We start from the raw sequence: 18850 nt of genomic DNA on the forward strand, positions 1-18850 counted from the left end.
TCAGTCCATCTTGCCAACGTTTTGGCAATTTTAATAATCAGATAATTGTTGAGTATTTCTTCTTTTTTTTAATGCCAAATTATGTAATTCTCTTGGTTCTAGCTTCTCAAATGTGAATACTTTCTGGTTTCCTTAAGAGATTATCTTTTAATTAAGAAAATACCATGCCAGTTAAAGGTATTATCCGATGCCAGTTGGCTGTCATACTTGGGAGTATGTCACTTATTACAGTTAGCAAGGCAGGAAAGGTTTTATGTCCTTTTTAGAAACTGCTACCATGGCATATCTGAGAGGCTTTTATTGCCCTTGCATTCAGGGAAAAAAACCAAATGGTGCATTCCTGGGCAGTATTTACTTAAGTCTCCATCAGTCTTTGTCCCTTCTGTTGTCCTAGCAGGCCTGTCATCTGTTGTGGTCCCAGCCCAGGACTGGGACACAGCAGAGCTCTCCAGCTGCACTACTCGGGCCAGTATAGAGACTGGAAGGTGCTCTGGCTGGCATGCAGCCCTACTGCAGGTCAATACTTCCAGAGACTCTGCGACTGCAGTGCCTCCCTTGAAATATGTCTTCATTTCCCCTGCCACCCCTGTCTCAAGGTCTGCGCTGCCTCTCCTGGATCACATCACATTCATCCCCCATCTGGATCATCTGGATCCAGCAAACACTCGGCAAACTTTTCACAATGGAGCTCCTCTTTGCTCACCGTGAGAGACACCCACAATACATCCTCCGTTCCGCTTCTATGTTTGTACAACACGAATAAATGCTGCTCCTCAATCCATTTCTATATGAGGGGGACATCCCCCCCCCCCACTCTCTGAGGAATGGAAGCTTGGCTAAGTCCTGATGAGACCCGCTGGAAGGAACGTTAGCTAGTCCGGATCATTACCACCAAATCTGTGCTGCGCTCAAACTTGTCTCCTGTCCCGAGTGGACTGATCTGATCTGGGATGTAACTCCAGCGTTAAGTGAGTTAGCTGGAATGTAACTAGCAGTTGCTCTCTGGGCTGGAAGTTAACGGGAACTATTTCAGTAACGTTAACCAAGTTCTATTCAAATGTGAAACACAAGCGAGGTTCAGCTAACGACGCTAACGGTGACCTGGCGCCAGCAGCTAACTCACTCTCCTACCGACGGAACTAACCGTCCGCTATGTGAACTATAGCCTTCCATCCACAGATCCACAGATCCACTATCCACAGATCCACAGGCAGGAGCCGCTAGCTCTATACAGCTAGCAGGCTCTGACCATTAGACTATCGTTAGACTACCGTTAGACCAGGGTTAGCCGGGTGGATCCCGGTAGAGACTCACTGTAACTTCTCTCACTGGCCTCAGCAGTAACCCGGGCTAAACGACAACCTCAGCAGTAACCCGGTCTAAATGACAGAGAACGCGTGAACTCACAGGTAAGTCCGTAAAAGGTGAGAAGTGCCGTTAAAAGTCGCAGTCCGCTAGTCCTCCTGAGCGCTGATCTGTTCTCCATGGTGATTCCTGTCTGTTTGAGCGCTCTGGCTCGCTCTGGTCCGCTCTGGTCCGCTCGCTCTGGCTCGCTCTGGTCCGTCCTCCTCCTCGCTCCTCGCTTCTCGCTCTCTCTGGCTGGCTCGCGCTCCCGGGGAGCTGCTCTCCATAGCGACCGCTGCGCGTGGGCTGTACCACTACTGCAGGACAACAAACAGACACTCACACACACACACACACACACACACACGCATACGGTTCCAGTCTAACTGGAACCATCTGAGATGGGATGATGAGGATGAGTATGAGTATGAGGATGAATATGAATATGAGGATGAATATGGGGATGAGTATGGGGATGAGTATGAGGATGAGTATGGGGATGAGTATGAGGATGAGTATGAGGATTAGTATGAGGATGAGTATGGGGATGAGTATAAGGATTAGTATGAGGATGAGTATGGGGATGAGTATGAGGATTAGTATGGGGATTAGTATGAGGATGAGTATGGCGATGAGTATAAGGATTAGTATGAGTATGAGGATGAGTATGGGGATGAGTATGAGGATTAGTATGAGTATGAGTATGGGGATGAGTATGAGTATGAGGATGAGTATGAGGATTAGTATGAGTATGAGGATGAGTATGGGGATGAGTATGAGGATGAGGATGAGGATGAGTATGGGGATGAGTATGAGGATGAGGATGAGGATGAGTATGAGGATGAGTATGGGGATGAGTATGAGGATGAGTATAAGGATGAGTATGGGGATGAGTATGAGGATGAGGATGAGTATGAGTATAAGGATGAGTATGGGGATGAGTATGAGGATGAGGATGAGGATGAGGATGAGGATGAGGATGAGTATGGGGATGAGTATGAGTATGGGGATGAGTATGAGGATGAGGATGAGGATGAGTATGGGGATGAGTATGAGGATGAGTATGGGGATGAGTATGGGGATGGAATTGGTTGGTTGGATTTGTTTCTGTTGGTCGGTGTCAACAAACACATGAGATCTCCACTGATTCAATATAATGAAGAAACATCAAGAGAAAAGTGGGTGAATAGACACACGTTACAACAAGTCTAACTGGTAGTATACTATGGTCGTAGACTGGATCAGGGCTAGTAAGAGGCGATGTATTAGCAGTGCAAGGTGCTGAAATGAGCCATTGTGCATAATGAGTAGGCTACTTTTACTTTTGACACTTTAAAGGTGCTAAATACAAGATTGGGAGCATTTCTGTTGCCTCTGCACAGCTCTCAACATGGTGACAGAAGAGTGCCGGTGGCTCGCGGCTAACGCTGCTAACAGTGAAAACAACGGCAACAGTGCTGACATAGCTAACGGTGTTTACCTCAAGCCCCCAGGAAGAGTGCCGGTCGTTGATCCCGACTTTCGTAGCAGCCAAACAGCGGTACTGCAAATTCCGTGTCCGTCACGTGATGAGAAGACTTTTTCCCATAGACTTACATTGGGAAAGAGACGTCTGTAACTCACCGGATAATTTTTTTTTTAGGTAAACAAACTTCCCAGTACGAACACTCTAATAGTCCTTATTTAAATCATTAAGTTTTTAAAGTTGTAAAACGCACTAATAGCTGAATCCAGAGTTATTTCCCTTCCTCCGTTCATGTGAGTGAGACCCAGACCGAGGCTGGAGCGCAAGCCGTGACGACGGCGTCACGTTGGGACCCCGTGACCGAGTCATGTGACCGAGCGGACGCTACTGCACATGTTCCATGTGCCCAAGATCCAGGTACTTTTCCAGACGGAAGTGGAGCTATTTAGGCTTCATGCTCCACTGAGACACTTTCATAGGAATGAACGAGGCCCCGCCTCCAACACTGGATCCAGTTCTCTTTATACATCCATGGTTTACCTGGGGGGGAACCGCAGGGTGAGTACTACGCTTCTGCAAAGGACACGGTCAGTCGGGATGGCGGTTATCAGCCGTAACCGTCGTATGTGAGCAGTGCAGAGCGACGGGCCACGAGCTAGCTAGTGGGGCACGCTCACATGCACAAACATGCACTAAAAGTCATGCGCAGCCAGCCCAGCTACGTAAACAAAGTGAGGAGAAGCTCAGATTACAACACACAGAGGGAAAGCGACTTCATTTTCTGCTCACGTAGACATTGCATTCATATGTAAGTAAGTAGCATTTGACTCTGTGGCTGGTCCAGGTGAGGTTAATCTGAACTATTTTACGCAGTAAGAGAATCTTTAAAAATGCTTAATCGAGTTCTGTATGTAACATTTTAATCCTCAAAATAACTACACACTATAGTCATAGTAAAACATACAATTGTAGTGGAATAGAAGTATAAAGTTGCATTGACATGGACATGTAAAGTACACATAAATGTACTTCCACCACTAGTAGTCGTGTTCTATCAGTGGTAGTAGTAAACATAACATAGCAACAACACTGGCCACTAGACAGTCATTCATGAGACTGCCTCAAAACATTAGAGAGGACTTTAGTTGTTGTTGGATAGGACCCAGGCCGGATTACCAGCTGGGCAAAGTGAGCAGCTGCCCTGAGGCCCCAAACCCTCAGGGGGCCCGAAGGCTCCAGGTTCCTCACGTGGCAATTCGTTTTAGGTAATTTGATTAATTGTACATTTGTTTAGTAATATGGTTTGCAACACTAAAGCACAACATAAACTGCCACGATAAGGGTCCTAAATTGACACTGGCTTTGTTACATGATTTTGGGGCCCTTCCAAGTAAAGAGGCCATGAGTTCAAACCTAGCTTTACGGCCTTTATAATGTCAGTTTACATTGCACTTACATTATGCGTATTCCTTTAAATAAATGTACTTAATCAAGTTAATCTGGGGGTTAATTTGACCCTGGATAGAACATAAGTGGATCACTTCTTAATATTTCATTGGCATTATAAAATAGTGATCTTAATGCGTATTTTCTTTAAAAAGAATGAAATAAAAGTGTAATTTAGTTTGGATCAGAGGGGAATCCCCTTGTTCAGACTCGAGCACACTTGTGAATTCATGCACACTAAATTGCAATGAAACCATAAATTGTCCAAATAACTGTTTTACTTTTGAAGCATGACTATCTTGTTCACAGCAGCGACTGAACAGGTAAAGGTTCATTGTCTTCATCAAGGAGACACTGAATCTTTATCTGTTTTTGGCACATCTCATCTTTGTTATGGAGATCAGATCTGCAACTGCTTACACTATAGCCTCTCCAACATCAGGACCAGCCTATTTATGGATCAAGTTTTCATAGGCAGGTTTTGAATTGTTAACTGATATAAATGTTGTTTTCACTTCACACATTTCTAAGGGCTCCTCTAGCAGATTCAATCAATCAGTCAACATATGGATAATACAGGTTTACATAGCCTGAGCTTCTTTTTCTACCACAAAGGCCACAACTATATTCAATACATGTTCATTCTACAAATATACACATTTTGGAGCCTTTTAAGATTGTCACCTGTTCTACAGTGTATTTAGCACATTTACTGTTTGAAGAATTTGAGAGTCAAAGAAAATAAGCAGCCGCAAAGGAGAAATACTAAAATGTTTGTACCATAACCAGGCCTAATTCTACAGAAATAGTTCAAATTGTTGTTGTTAAAATGAGTAAACTGACAACATGATGATGATAATCAGTGATTGCTGAGGCACATAGACAATGTATAACCACTGTGGGAAAAACCAGGAAGTGAATGTGAAAGTGAATAACACCCCCAGGAGATCAGCTACTGAAGGACAAAGCAGTCACATGCAACGAAAGCGCTTCACTGATTCCTGTTTCTGAAAAAGTGCGCACACCAACTGTCCTAAAACAAAGTGGTAATGAAGCACTCTCATCCATTGCATTGTTCTTTTCTTTGAGATAATTACAGCTTTTACACATTCAGGAATCTGGCGTTGTGTGCAGCACGGTGTTATTATCATGCACTGCAGCTTGAACTGATAAACATGCTCCCTCAGCAGTTTTAGGCGGACATCATATTTATTCACCGAAGATAAGCAGAAATGCTCGTCTCGATGCGATTCCCTCATGTTGAGCTTCCCGTTTCACTCTGCTGTGACGTCTTCATAGCCTGCATTAGAGTCCTCATCAGGGGACACAAACTCTCCGGGGAGCCTCCATCTCCTGCAAAATGTAACCTGCTCCCTCTCCCAGCGCTACAGCTCAGCATCACTGTGATTAAAGCATGACCCATGATATGTCACCACACTATACCCCCTGCCTTTATACCTTCCGGTGGTTTATTTATATCCTCAAAGGGCTATAAATCCCCAGGTGAAAGTGCTGCCCTTTTCACCAATCAATCTCCCCTCCCGGGCCACTTTGCATTGGAACAATAAAGTCAGAGCAGTGAGGAGGCTGTTTATGAGATGATAAATCACAGCGGATTTTCTTCCACAAAACATTGAATGTGTTAATGATATCACCAATTTGGGTGAAATAGTTTCAGTGAGGGTTATTTCACACCATTGGCTTAACTTGTGCTGCAGAAACGGTCAAACCCCCCCTCCCCCTCCCCCCCCCTCAGTAGCATTAAATAGTTTATGAGCATTTATGGCCCATGACCTTTGTAATTGTGGTTACCTCATTTTATGTTGCAAAAATACTTTTCAGTAAGATCTATTACATTTTCTTGCAGGCAAGCGAGGCTGCACTGGCACCACCCCCCCTGTGACCAGTGGGTGCACATCCACACAGACTGTCTGGGACATTTGGTTTTACAGTCTGTGAAAACAGCCTTTGTTAAACACAACATTCCTCACTAGTCACATTGGTGAGCCGGTCCTTGCACACCTCAAAAACTCCCACCCCTCCCCCCCTTTCTGTAGCCACTCTCATGGTCCCATCCCCTGCCAAGGCTTGACCATCTAGAGCAGGGAGACACACATGTGTTTGCAGCTCCACATACTGTAGGTCTCCCCCATAATGAGCTGCCTCTGAAATGACCCTCTACCGTGCACGCTAACCTTTGGAAGGCGTACGGGAAGACAATCAAGAAAGCATACCTGTTACAGAGCATATTCACATTACTGAAGGATAAGGCCTCTGCAGTGAGTAGATTTAGTACTAGACTTGAAAGTTAGGCGTATATTCTTTAAGTGTAGTTTAACTCTCCCCAGTATTTGCACATGCACATAAGTGGAAACTCAAGGAAGGAGACGGACTGTTTAGGGTTCATACACAATCATTCTGTACTGTATGTGCACATGCTGGTTTGGAGACAAAATGCCGCATTCAAACGTAGGGACATACACCAAGGTATGCAGTATACTCACATGAAGGTTTCTTTAACAATCTGGATTTTAATCACAAACACAATCACCAAATAAAATAGCTCATATCCATTGTAATAAAAAAGTAACAACGATGTGAAATACTGACTCCAATAAATACATTTCAGCTGACTAGGAATGACGCTGCAGATGCAGTGCATCCAACTGTAGCAATAAAAAAAGTGTTGCAATGGATTTAGATCGCCATCTGCTGGAATTAAAGGAGGGGTTCACAATTTTTCAAGACCGTTTTGTTTCACTGTACATATGGGCAGCTGAACTTTTTGAAAGCATGAAGATTGTGAAGTCCTGTATACATGCAAATGAGGTCACTTCTTTACAAGTGTGACCCCCTGCCCACACCTTCAGCCTAAATGTGGAACATTGTGTAACGTGTGCTGGAAGCTAAACTATCCACTTGTGAAGTTATTCTCCTCTTTTCCATTTTAAAAAATCTCATAAAAACATTACAACTCAACCATTTATTTTTTTGACCACAGGTAGACTGGTTTGTTTCCTGTTCTGTGACAGTGTGGAAAGAGGTGATGCTGTAGATGAAGTGATGACAGGTGGGGGTAGTTGAGAAACGGCCTAAAAGCTCTACAGGAGAGGCAGGACATGGGTAATTTGCAGAGGAGGGGGAGTTGTTGAGTGAAAAAGAGAGACACAAATAACAAGTAAAGCAGCACTACCTTAAAGATGTTCTCAGAGGTGGGAGTCAGTTGGAAATTTGTAAATTGAAATTTGTGTGGTTGGAATATTCATGCGTTACTTCAGAGTAACGTGTACAAAATGCGGTGCCACAAGCTGATTGGTCGAATTTCACAAAGACAGTATCAGTCAGCCAACTGTGTGTAGTCTCTGGGTTTTACGGTGTTTACGAAGTGGCTTCTGGTCACTTTAGCAAACAGAATATTTCGCAAGATGACCACAGGGGACATTCTGTTTACATAGAGACACCTCATGTGTAACATCCGTATCACACCAACAGTTAAGTCAGAACAACTCTCATTCTTTGGCAACCATATGAAGTGGACACATTGTTTATCCTCCATTTTCAGTGCTGGTTAAATGTGTTGTCACTTCAGTAGACTAAATATTCATCTAGTAAACACATGAAATGAAATGGTACATTGCTACATTAAATAGTTTTTATGCTGTGTCTTGCCTTTATTACAATGCATTTGGACAAAATATAACACAAAAATCAGATGCTGGTCGAGTCACAATACAATTAAGAATTAATCGGAAACATAATCTATGCTGCAGAAGCAGCTGATTAATTATTCAAATAAATAGTCTTGAATGGCCAAACACTTAAAAGAAAGTACTGAATTATGGAGATGTCCTCATTTTGTGCGATTCACTTTTTCAGCATTGCAGATTATGTGCAGATGTAAACAGATACATTAGAGCACAATCTCCATGACAAGTCACAGCCAAACATGTTAAAGACTCAAAAAGAGAGAAGACATTGTAAGGATGATACAAATGTATTGTTTACTCTGAAAGCAAATAAACAGTTTTTATGCTTTCTTCTGTTTTGTGATACCTCTGAGTGTTTGTTTTATTGTTTTAGTCTTCTCTTAGATAAGCCTCAGGCACCTCTTCCTCATCACTGTTACTCTGTAAGGAGGCAACATATTGTGCCATCCTTTCAACCTCCATTACTTTGGACTCGGCCAACTTCTTATCAGTATCCATCGACAGTTTCTGTGCCTCCTCCACCTGCGACAGGGCCACCTGAAGGTTCGTCCTCACTGTGATGGACGCATGTTCAGCTCCTGGACACACACACACACACACACACACACACACACACACACACACACACACACACACACACACACACACACACACACACACACACACACACACACACACACACACACACACACACACACACACACACACACACACACACACACACACACACACACACACACACACACACACACACACACGCAAACACACTCTGTTAAATTGTTGAAAAAAGTTCAAAGGTTGTCATAACACCAGCTTAAGTTCAGACATTAGGTGTGGTCATTAAGAAGGCCCTCCTGTCCATCATCTCCATTTTGTTTTACACAAAGCCCTACTGAGTGACAGTAAATGATCCATACACTGTCCCAAGTGTGACACTGACAGCGGCTGAATAGGAACAGGCACGGACAGCAACGTACAAAGCTTTGAGAAGATGGTTCACAGCTTAACACTTTTATTCATCGTTACAAGTGCCCTGAGAAAACCTGCCTCGACACTTCAACCCTTCGCTCACACGGCCATATAGGCACACTCAGACATTGTCTTTTACACACCTGAGGTGTATGCTGCTTCAGCTGCCGTTTCACACAGCTTGACTGCGTTGACCCAGGTTGACTCAAAACGCTTGCATTCATCCTGTCTGTCACTAACCTGTCAGGACAGAGAGAATTATAAAGTCAGACTCAAACAAATCTACAGCTGTTTGTTTTGTAGGGTTTGCAAGTCTGCTGTCATATTTATGGTGCAGCAATCAATAAATGAACAGAAGAAATGAATGCTCTGCTCAGGTTTGTTTTGAAGTACTTTTCACCGAAGACAACAACACAAACTAACCTCTGAACGCTGGCCAATGATCACCTGCCAGATGGTACTTTCTTCTGCTGCAGTCAGTTTTCCCAGTGATTCCAAATACCGCTTTTGGAGGGCAATTAGTGTGTGCACAGCCTGTTAGGAAACACAGCCGAGGACATACACAGTTTACATATCAATCAAATTATGGAGGGACAGTAGCAAAGGAGGATTTTCTGGAGAATGGATACTTCTCAAACTATTAGAATTGATAAATTCAGACAAAAATAGGCCTGTACAGGAATGTAGATTATCTCTACCACGAGCCAGGACAGCGTTTCTGGACAGAATATATTGTGAAGAATATATATACATATATATATATATATATATATATGTACAGAATATACAGTATATTGTGATGCTTTGACTGCCACAAATGAAATGCCATTCACCTCTGAGTAGCAGCAGAAGTCACAAAGATGTCTTTGCATGTCTTTCACTAAGTGGGAAAGGGGTATGTTTTTGTGTGCTTTGGATGAACCTTTCAAGGTTTATAGCCACACTTATCAAAATCCACTCCAGTTTGTATACTGATCTTTAGACATCGCTATTAGCTTGTCACTACACACTACATCATGCTGCATCTGGATGGACAACTATACCTGCTTTATGCTCTACTTTAATCCCTGGTCTATTTCAAGATAGACTACGGCAAATAGAAAACAACAACTTCATCCTCAGCTCACTCATCCGACTCCTGAAGCCTGGACTATGAAGCAGGATTTGTGGTTATCGAGGTAACTTCAGGGTTAACCCTTCAGGGTTTTCCGTCCTACGATGGTGGTTCACTTCTTACCGGGGGAGATCGCCATGGTAACTGATGCTGAACACCTAACCTGCTCCGGAGCAGGTTATGATACAGATACGAGATCAACTCATATAAAAGCACCGTCTATTGACCAATCACAGCTCGGTGCCCGGAGCGTATGATAATATTACACAAAGACGAAGAAGTTACAGTCCGGACTAAAAACAACACAGTTTAAACTGACAACTGCAGGAAGGACAGCTGGCTGGATGCTGGGGGTGTTTACTGTTTTGAATTATGTTTTTCTATATATATTTTTTTATTCGCTCCCAAGTCCGTTTCACACCGCCGGAGACGGGACGCAACTGAAAGAAGGCTGAACTAGTCACGCACGCCACATCGTTACCAAATGGCATAATAACATGTAATCTATTCATACATTCTATTTTGAAAGCTATTGATATATCACTGCCCCATCTAGATAACTAGATATGACTTTTGAGTGTTCCGTTAAATTAATAAGTCTGTTAATTTACGCATTTACACATCGGGAGTTTTTTCTTGTGCCAGCTGTCCTTCATGCATCTGGCTGCTTCACTGTGTTACTGTTAGCCTGATGATGTGTTCAGCTTCTTCCTATCTGTCTAATATTATAATTTGCTCTTCATTTGTAAAATGTGCAGCCCTGCTGACAGTAGACAGTCAGTAGTTTGCTATTGGTCATAAGCTGCAAACATCACTCATAGACAGATTGAGAAACCCTGGGTTGACTTACCGAGTTGATAACCACCGTCGTAAGACTGCTTAGGGTTATTAGGGTTAGTTAAGCCAGATAAGGAGAAGATACCATGGGTATGTTAACTCGCTTCATAGTACAGGCCTCTGCTCTATACATAATATTCATATTTACATCTATAACAAAACATTCCTTACATCCTTCATTATTTCTGCTTGGTGCAGCTCAGTGTTATATTGTAAACTTCAGCACAATGTGTGGCATACTGACAGAATTATTGGCTGCCAATAAAGAAAATGGGTATGTTTCTTTACTTTGACGTTGGGCTATATAATTACTATTGTCTTGACTTGTATACATACTATACTTGCAAATAATCTTTCTGCAATCCTAGGATATAAGAAAAATGTTTACCATAAGATCCAAACTTACCTTTGAGTACTCTGTGATGGCATCTATGAGAGCCAAAGTGGTCTGAGAGAGGAAGGTGCTCGAGCTGTCTGTAACCAGAGAGGCTGCTCGTCTGATCAGAGAGTCATGAGAGAGGTTCTCCACCTGCAACAGAGACAAACATACAAGATACAGTCTATACTAGTTCTCTACTGTAGATGGCTGCTGTATTTGATCTGTGATGAGGTGACGGACTCACCTGTCTGAAAGGTGTAGCGCAGAGCCCTCCGCCCACACTTAAACATCCTGTGGACACAATAGTGCTCCATCTGCCCGCTTTATGAACTGCAGCTTTTCTGCTGCTGAACAGGACACAAGCTGAACTCCTGAACAAAACAAGAAGCAGTTTCACTTTGAAACAGAGCTGTATCTGTCATGTACAGTATGTCTTTCTCTTGTAGTGTCTCCGGGCTCGTCGCTCGATCTGAAGACCAGTGCTGACAGAATGGATGGGGAATCAGAAGTGGAGCTAGTTGATCATTGCGGTCATGTATTCTTCTTTACTGAGTCACTAGTGGAGGAGAAAACACGCCGATGCTCATTTAAGGTAATAAAGAACTGCTTAGAGTGTATTCTGCCAACTTCCGGTTGTTGTTGCCAGCCCCGGTATGAAGTCAAACATTCTCATTCTGCTGCTTTAAAGTCAACAACGACATTTCCCCTTTAAGAGACGGTTAGTGTAGTATAGCGTGTATACATTCAATAACAGCGTGTATCTGTAGAACGTGATCCAACCACAGAACACACACAGCCTACCTGAGAAGACGGAAGACACTTGTTATCCTCCTCAGCGCGGCCATGTTGGTCCGCTTCAATCAAACGTCCGTCGTCACTGAGCAAAGGTTCCCCCGCTGAGAAGGAGTCACACACGGAACGCTGTCGCCCTCTGGTGGTCAAAACAGCAACATGAACTGGTGCTCAGCCATGTTTGTCTGCTCAACAACAAGCTGCCATGTCCTGAGGGGTTGGTAAAGTCCCGCTAATCATTCCATAGAGCAACATTCATTGGTGTGTTCAATGGCTAACAAAGAACATGGCAATAGTTACACCTATTATTCTTGTTTTCCTCTCAGTGTGTAGTTGTCAAGAAGAAGTATTCAGATCTGAAGCATTGTTAAAGATTCTCAAACCTCACCTGGACCAGCTACACAGTCACATGGTACTTACTTACACAGGAATGCATCATAATTCCTATTCTACTAGGCCTACTATAATATGAAATAGTATTATTTTGATATATATATATACATATATATATATATTTTGCTAATAATACAGTCTTTACATACGTCATATTTGCAATGCAGAATTGAAACTACACTGGTGGGAGAGATACTCCGATCTTAAAAAGTAGCAATACCACAGTGTAGAAATACTCTGTCACAACTAAAAGTCCTGCATTCAAAATCTTACTTAAGTAAAAGTACAATGGCCCATTTCAGAATAATATATATTATATCATTATTATGATCATTATTATAATTATAACAATGAATGCATTAATGTTTACACCGCTTTAATGTTGCAGCTGGTAAAGGTGGAGCTAACTTTAATTACTGTATATACTGCTGGGTAGCTTGTGAATTAATCAATGAAGTCATCTTATCCTAACCTATAATAATACATCATAATGTATTTGTTGATAATATTCTATATATTATTCTGAATCTGTAAAGTAACTAGTAACTTAAGTTATCAAACAAATGTAGTGGAGTAAAAAGTAAAATATTTGCCTCTTAATTGTAGTGGCAGAAAATCTAAATACTGAAGTAAAGTACAAGTACCTCAAAATTGTACTTAAGTACAGTAAATGTCCTCAGTTATGTTCGACCACTGGTAGGTGTGTTGTTCTAATTTAAGAAAAATTAAACCAATAAAAAAAAAATAAGGGTACATTCCAACATTAGTAATTAGTGGTCTGCAGGTTTGGTATATGTAGTCAGCTGAAATGTCCTCACAAGCCTTTACATTCCGGGCATGTCATGATGAAACAGCAGCACTGTGCAAATATACAGGCCCTTAGATGGCCTTTGTAGTCCCCCTTTGACCACAGGCTGGAGAGACAGGAATGTGTTGAATATGACCACAAAAATAATAAAACAAATGAGTAAACTGAAGGGAAATCATTCAGATTGAAAAAAGGATTTACTGCTGATGTGATGGATTAAAGAAGGGAATTATGTTTGGTGCTGTTTGCAACCTGTGAATTACATCATATGAGGTATTCTAGTTTAAAGGTGCTAAATGTGAATTGAGAGCATATCTATTGCCTCTCAACAGCTCGCAACATGTCGACGGCTGAGCAGCTAACGGTGCTAACGGCGCTAACAGTGCAAACAGCAGCAACAGTGCTGACAGAGCTAACAGTGTTAACCTGATGGGGCAACCGGAGGGGGGGCACTGTCTGCGACGACACCATCAGTCGGGACGGCGTTATCAGCTGTAACCGTCGTATGTGCGCAGTGCAAAGCGACGGCCGTGAGCTAGTCAGTAAAAGGTGCACTCACATGCACTAAAAGGCACGTGCAGCTGACCTGGCAATGTAAAAAAAAAGCACAGAAGCTCGGATTACAACACACACAGAGGGAGAGTGGTAGACATTGCTCCTCTTTATCTTTGAATAGCAAATAGTTGTTTGCTGTTAAATGAATGCTCTGCATGTCAAATAGAGAACCGTTAAAGTGAAAGGTGAGATGCAAATAAATCATGATTCAAGATCAATTTATCCTCATTGATTATTTGTGATACTTTATATAACTCAGTGTGGTCTGTCATACCTACTGCCCCTGTTCATTACCATACAACAACAGTACTTCATTCAAGATATATGGTTGTACTGCGTGAGAAATGGCTAAAAACATCATAATCTGGCCTTTAATTATTACTACTTCTCTACAGCAACAACAGCATCATGATTGTACTCTAGAAAGTATTGATTGTCGTGTTATGTTTGCACAGTATGTAGGGTTAAATTATATTTTTTGTCAATAAAGTCTGTAAGGTCAATGGGTCATCCATTTATTTCATTATACAGGTGAAGTTACATAGAACTTATATCACAGGTCAAATAAAGATATGTGTGATGTATTAAAGATTCTCAAAAATATTAAAATATTTGGTCACTGTGTAGCTGTTCATGTGTTTGTAACTGACTTTACCTCATTATAACACCTTTGGTTACCATATTTAAAAAACAAAAAAACAAAACGAAAGAAAAGAGGAACATATTTTAACATTCAGACAACATTAAATCCAAACATTTTGTTTAAAGTTTTGTTAACAAACTGTTAACAAACAAAAAGAGGATTACAGGTGTATTCATTAGCAGAGCCAACATCAACAGAACAGTCCTTAAATAATTAATGACACCATTAATCATCGCTTTTAATTGGCTGCACTGGAGTTTGTTATTACACACAGGAATACAGATAACTGGCTAATTATCATCATCATTACGTTGAAGAAAACATTTTCTGATGATGAAAAACAAGCCAAGACTCAGTGGAATACCGTCTCATTAAGTCTCAAAGCTAACTATGAGAAGCTGGTGTACAGGCCACACACAAGCACGCACGCACGCACGCACACACGGACACACACACACACACTGTCAGCACCGCTGTGCAGCAAAGTCAAAGTTATACAAAAAAAATAAAAATACTCGGTTCAGCATTTACAATACATCTATTTTTTCCTGATGTGTGTGTGCGTGTGACTGAGTATATGCTCATGCCAGCACACACATATCAGTATGCAATGTGTCATAGAGGAGGAATGTAACTAAGAACATTTACTTAAGTGCTGTATTTAAGTACAGCTTTGACATACTTTTATTTTACTTGAGTATTTCCATTTGATGTTATTTTCTACTTCCAATAAATATTGAACTTTTCCCTGAACTACATTTATCTGACACATGATTTGTGTATGTTATGATGACATTTAACATTAAAATCAACATTGAAATGCTCTTATATGTATTTTTAGACCATGGTATTTCTACTTTTACTTCAGTAAAGGATCTGAGTACATCTTCCACCACTGATGTGTCATGCATACAGACACTCCTAATAGAAGTGCTTCTATTCAATTCACTTTGCACTGTGTTTACCCATTCATTTATTTATGTCTTGTTTAAACAACTCAAATCACACACATAAATACACAAGAACATTACAACTCTTTAGAGTCGCCACATCACATATGTATCCTGTGTCCAAACTTCGTAAACATTTGTACATTAGTAAGTAGATTCCTTATCACTGCCTGACAAGTGGGTACATTGAGGCTGTGCTCACATAAACAATAGCACTGCATCCTCATTAATTTCAATGAGGCCACTGCGTTGGTACGGCGGAGTCACCCAGCAAAAAAGTTGAACAGGCTCAACCTTCAACACAGTACAGTGCTTAGCCAATAAGCTCATAAAAAAATATTTTAACACTGAGATCTAAATGGTGAATGGACTTGCTTTATTATAGATCTCCTTTCTAGTCTTCCAACCACTCAAAGCTCTTAACACTACATGTCAGCATTCACTCATTCACACACACATTCACACACTGATAGCAGAGGCTGCCATGCAAGGAGCCAACCTGTCCATCAGGATCTGATCTGAATACTCATTCACACACCGATGGCTCAGCCTTCGGGAGCAATTTGGGGTTAAAGTGGTAGTAGGCAGTATATTTTTGGCATCTTTGGGCAAAACTTCCATAATAACCTTTCAGCATATTGTAATTCAAGTGTTCTGAGAGAAATCTAGACTTCTGCTCCTCCTCATGGCTCTGTTTTCAGGCTTTAGAACATCTAGCCCGTGACGGGAGACTTTGACCAATCACAGGTCATGTGACCGGAACTTGGCGTTCCTTCACCAGATTTCACAATGGCGGCGGTGTCACAAACTTTCTCATTTTACAGCTAAACCGTGCACTACAAGATGATTCTGAGAACATCTGAGGAGAGAAATAGGTATTACAGTAACAGAATATTGATTCATATTTGATCAGCGCTGCCTAGTTTGACCATTTAGTCGGAGTTCACAAGTTATTGACAGCCGGCTCTCATAGCAAGATGGCGGCGCGCACAGTCGCAGCGGCCCCTCGCTCTCCAAATAGGTGCTGTTTTATGTTATATCACTCGCCAACAAAATGGACGAGATCCGATTGAACATTGTCACACACAAAACTACAAAGGACTGCTGTCTATTGATTTTTTTGGAGACATGGCTGAATCCCAACATACCGGACACGGCAGTGGAGCTAGCAGGCTGCACGCTACACCGCGCAGACAGAACAGCGTTTCTCCGGTAAGAAAACAGGATGCAGGCTATGTATTTACATTAACGAAGCTTGGTGCACTAATACGACTACAATCAACAAGCTATGCACTACGGACTATCTAATGCTAAGATGCCGAGCATTTCCTCTGCCCAGGGAACAGACGGTTGTTATTGTCATGGCTGTATACATTCCACCACAAGCTAATGCTAAACTAGCGCTCGAACAGCTATATGACGTCATCAGTAAACAACAGAACACACACCCCGACGGAGTTTTCATCATTGCAGGAGATTTCAACCAAGCACACCTCAAGAAAGTACTTCCCAGATTTTACCAACAGGTAAAATGCAAAACCAGATGGGTAAACACCTTAGACCATGTCTATACAGTACAAACATAAAAGATGCCTACAAGGTCACACCCCTCCCCCACATTGGACAGTCAGACCATCTCTCTCTGTTTCTCATCCCTGCACACAAAAACCTTGTTAACAGTGCTAAACCAACCAGCAGGATAGTTAAAGTCTGGCCTGAGGGTGCCATCTCCCAGCTCCAGGACTGCTTTGAACACACAGAATGGAATATATTTTCTCATCAGACAGACCTAGATGAATACACCTCATCTGTGTTGTCACATATTAATTACTGTGGGGACAATGTCACTGTTGACAAAAGGATCAAAGTGTACCCGAATGAGAAACGATGGATGAACAGTGAAGTCAAACAACTGCTCAGGGTTAGGGACGAAGCCTTTAAATCAGAAGACATCTCAAGAGAGACATCAGGTCGGCAAAACGCAAGTACAAACAACGGATTGAGGAGGACTTTGACAATAACTTCAACCCACGGCGGATGTGGCAAGGCATCCGATCAATCACGGATTACAAAAAGAAAAATGACACACAACACTCACCAGCCAATGACACTGCCAACCTAGCAGAGGAACTAAACAGTTTGTTTGCTTGGTTTGACAAAGACAATAACCAGCCTCCAGTCAGCTTTAAACTGACAGGAGTCAACTCACAACCCCTTGTCCTACACACACACGAGGTACGACGAGCACTACACAACATCGACATAAGGAAAGCGTCGGGTCCCGATGGTGTACAGGGACGTGTACTCCAGGCCTGCGCTGACCAGCTAGCGGAGGTATTCACACACATCTTCAACCTCTCACTCTCCTCAGGCACAGTCCCCACGTGCCTGAAATCCACGACCAACGTGCCTGTTCCAAAAGAAAACACGATAACCTGTCTTAATGACTATCGACCAGTCGCTCTCACCCCTGTCATCGCAAAGTGTTTTGAGCAATTGGTCATCACCAACATCAAAACCTCTGTCCCTGCTGATCTAGACCAACACCAGTTTGCCTACCGGGCAAACATATCAACTGAGAATGCCATCTGTGTGTCTCTCAATGCAGCCCTCTCGCACCTGGATAAGGCCCAACAACTACGTCAGGATGCTATTCGTTGACTACAGCTCGGCTTTTAATACCATCGTACCAAGCCACCTGACCAACCAACTCCATACACTCGGAATAACTCCCCACATGTGCAACTGGTTACTGGACTTTCTCATTAACCGCCCCCAGTCTGTCAGACTGGGCAAGCACACATCCTCCACCCTCCGGCCGAGCAGCGGCGTGCCACAGGGCTGTGTGCTGAGCCCCCTCCTCTATGCACTTTTCACCCACGATTGCCAACCCACCCAGGAATCAAACACAATTGTTAAATTTGCAGATGATACAACAGTCATTTGGCTCATATCAAACAACGACGAGGCTGCATACAGGGAGGAGGTTTAGAACCTGACAGCATGGTGTGACACCAACAAACTTTTGGCTTAAACACCAAAAAGACCAAAGAGATCATTGTGGACTTCAGGACCACCAAAAGGACCACACACAGTCCAATAACCATTAAAGCAGAGGCTGTTGAGAGAGTCTCCAGCTTCAAGTTTCTGTGAGTCACCATCTGTAACGTGCCTGCAGGGCCAGACAGGCCTGCAGAGCCTTTCTCCTGTGCTGTTCTCTCTCCTGTTCTGCCCCTCCCCCTTGTCTTGCAGGTGCTGCTACGTCTGAGTAATAATGGAGGTGATTGGAGTCCACCTGTGTAGAGTTGTTCAGCTGCTGATTGGCTCACTCTCCTACCATCTAGTCAACCGCTGGCGTGGGCTGCATTCAAAACAAGCACACTCTGGGATGCCTCTCTCTCTGACTCATTTCTACTGAAGCATTTGACTTGTGCAGAAATCTAAGGTT

The 18850-nt window shown here is 42.6% G+C and overlaps 2 protein-coding genes across 3 annotated transcripts in view; both read right to left on the minus strand.

Annotated features, from left to right (window-relative positions):
- nectin3a (nectin cell adhesion molecule 3a) overlaps positions 1-1678 on the minus strand; it is a 41878-nt gene extending 40200 nt beyond the window's left edge. The window contains exon 1 of one of the 2 annotated variants that reach the window (XM_074640519.1): positions 1408-1678. In XM_074640519.1, the coding sequence (XP_074496620.1) occupies positions 1408-1486 (79 nt within the window). In that variant the 5' untranslated portion in view covers positions 1487-1678. The remainder of the gene's footprint in view (positions 1-1407) is intronic. The other variant, XM_074640518.1, reaches the window with a different exon arrangement.
- Positions 1679-7902: 6224 nt separating this feature from the next.
- Positions 7903-12219, minus strand: LOC141770687 (diablo IAP-binding mitochondrial protein-like). The gene is made up of 6 exons (XM_074640520.1): positions 12063-12219; positions 11506-11632; positions 11289-11411; positions 9355-9465; positions 9075-9171; positions 7903-8540 (listed from the first exon to the last, which is right to left on the minus strand). The coding sequence occupies exons 1-6, from the start codon at positions 12104-12106 to the stop codon at positions 8332-8334; spliced, it is 711 nt and encodes a 236-aa protein (XP_074496621.1). The 5' UTR covers positions 12107-12219; the 3' UTR covers positions 7903-8331.
- Positions 12220-18850: the final 6631 nt, after the last annotated feature.

The sequence above is a fragment of the Sebastes fasciatus genome, chromosome 7 (genome assembly GCF_043250625.1).
Source record: "Sebastes fasciatus isolate fSebFas1 chromosome 7, fSebFas1.pri, whole genome shotgun sequence".
In the NCBI taxonomy this organism is placed as follows: Eukaryota; Metazoa; Chordata; class Actinopteri; order Perciformes; family Sebastidae; genus Sebastes; species Sebastes fasciatus.

What these genes read in the sequence shown, in the direction of transcription:
- LOC141770687 (XM_074640520.1), bottom strand. Translation starts at nt 12,106, where the DNA reads ATGGCCGCGCTGAGGAGGATAACAAGTGTCTTCCGTCTTCTCAG. An exon ending in AGTGTCTTCCGTCTTCTCAG is followed by an intron (nt 11,633 to 12,062) that starts GTAGGCTGTGTG and finishes TGTTTTGTTCAG; the next exon opens with GAGTTCAGCTTGTGTCCTGT. An exon ending in GCGCTACACCTTTCAGACAG is followed by an intron (nt 11,412 to 11,505) that starts GTGAGTCCGTCA and finishes TCTCTGTTGCAG; the next exon opens with GTGGAGAACCTCTCTCATGA.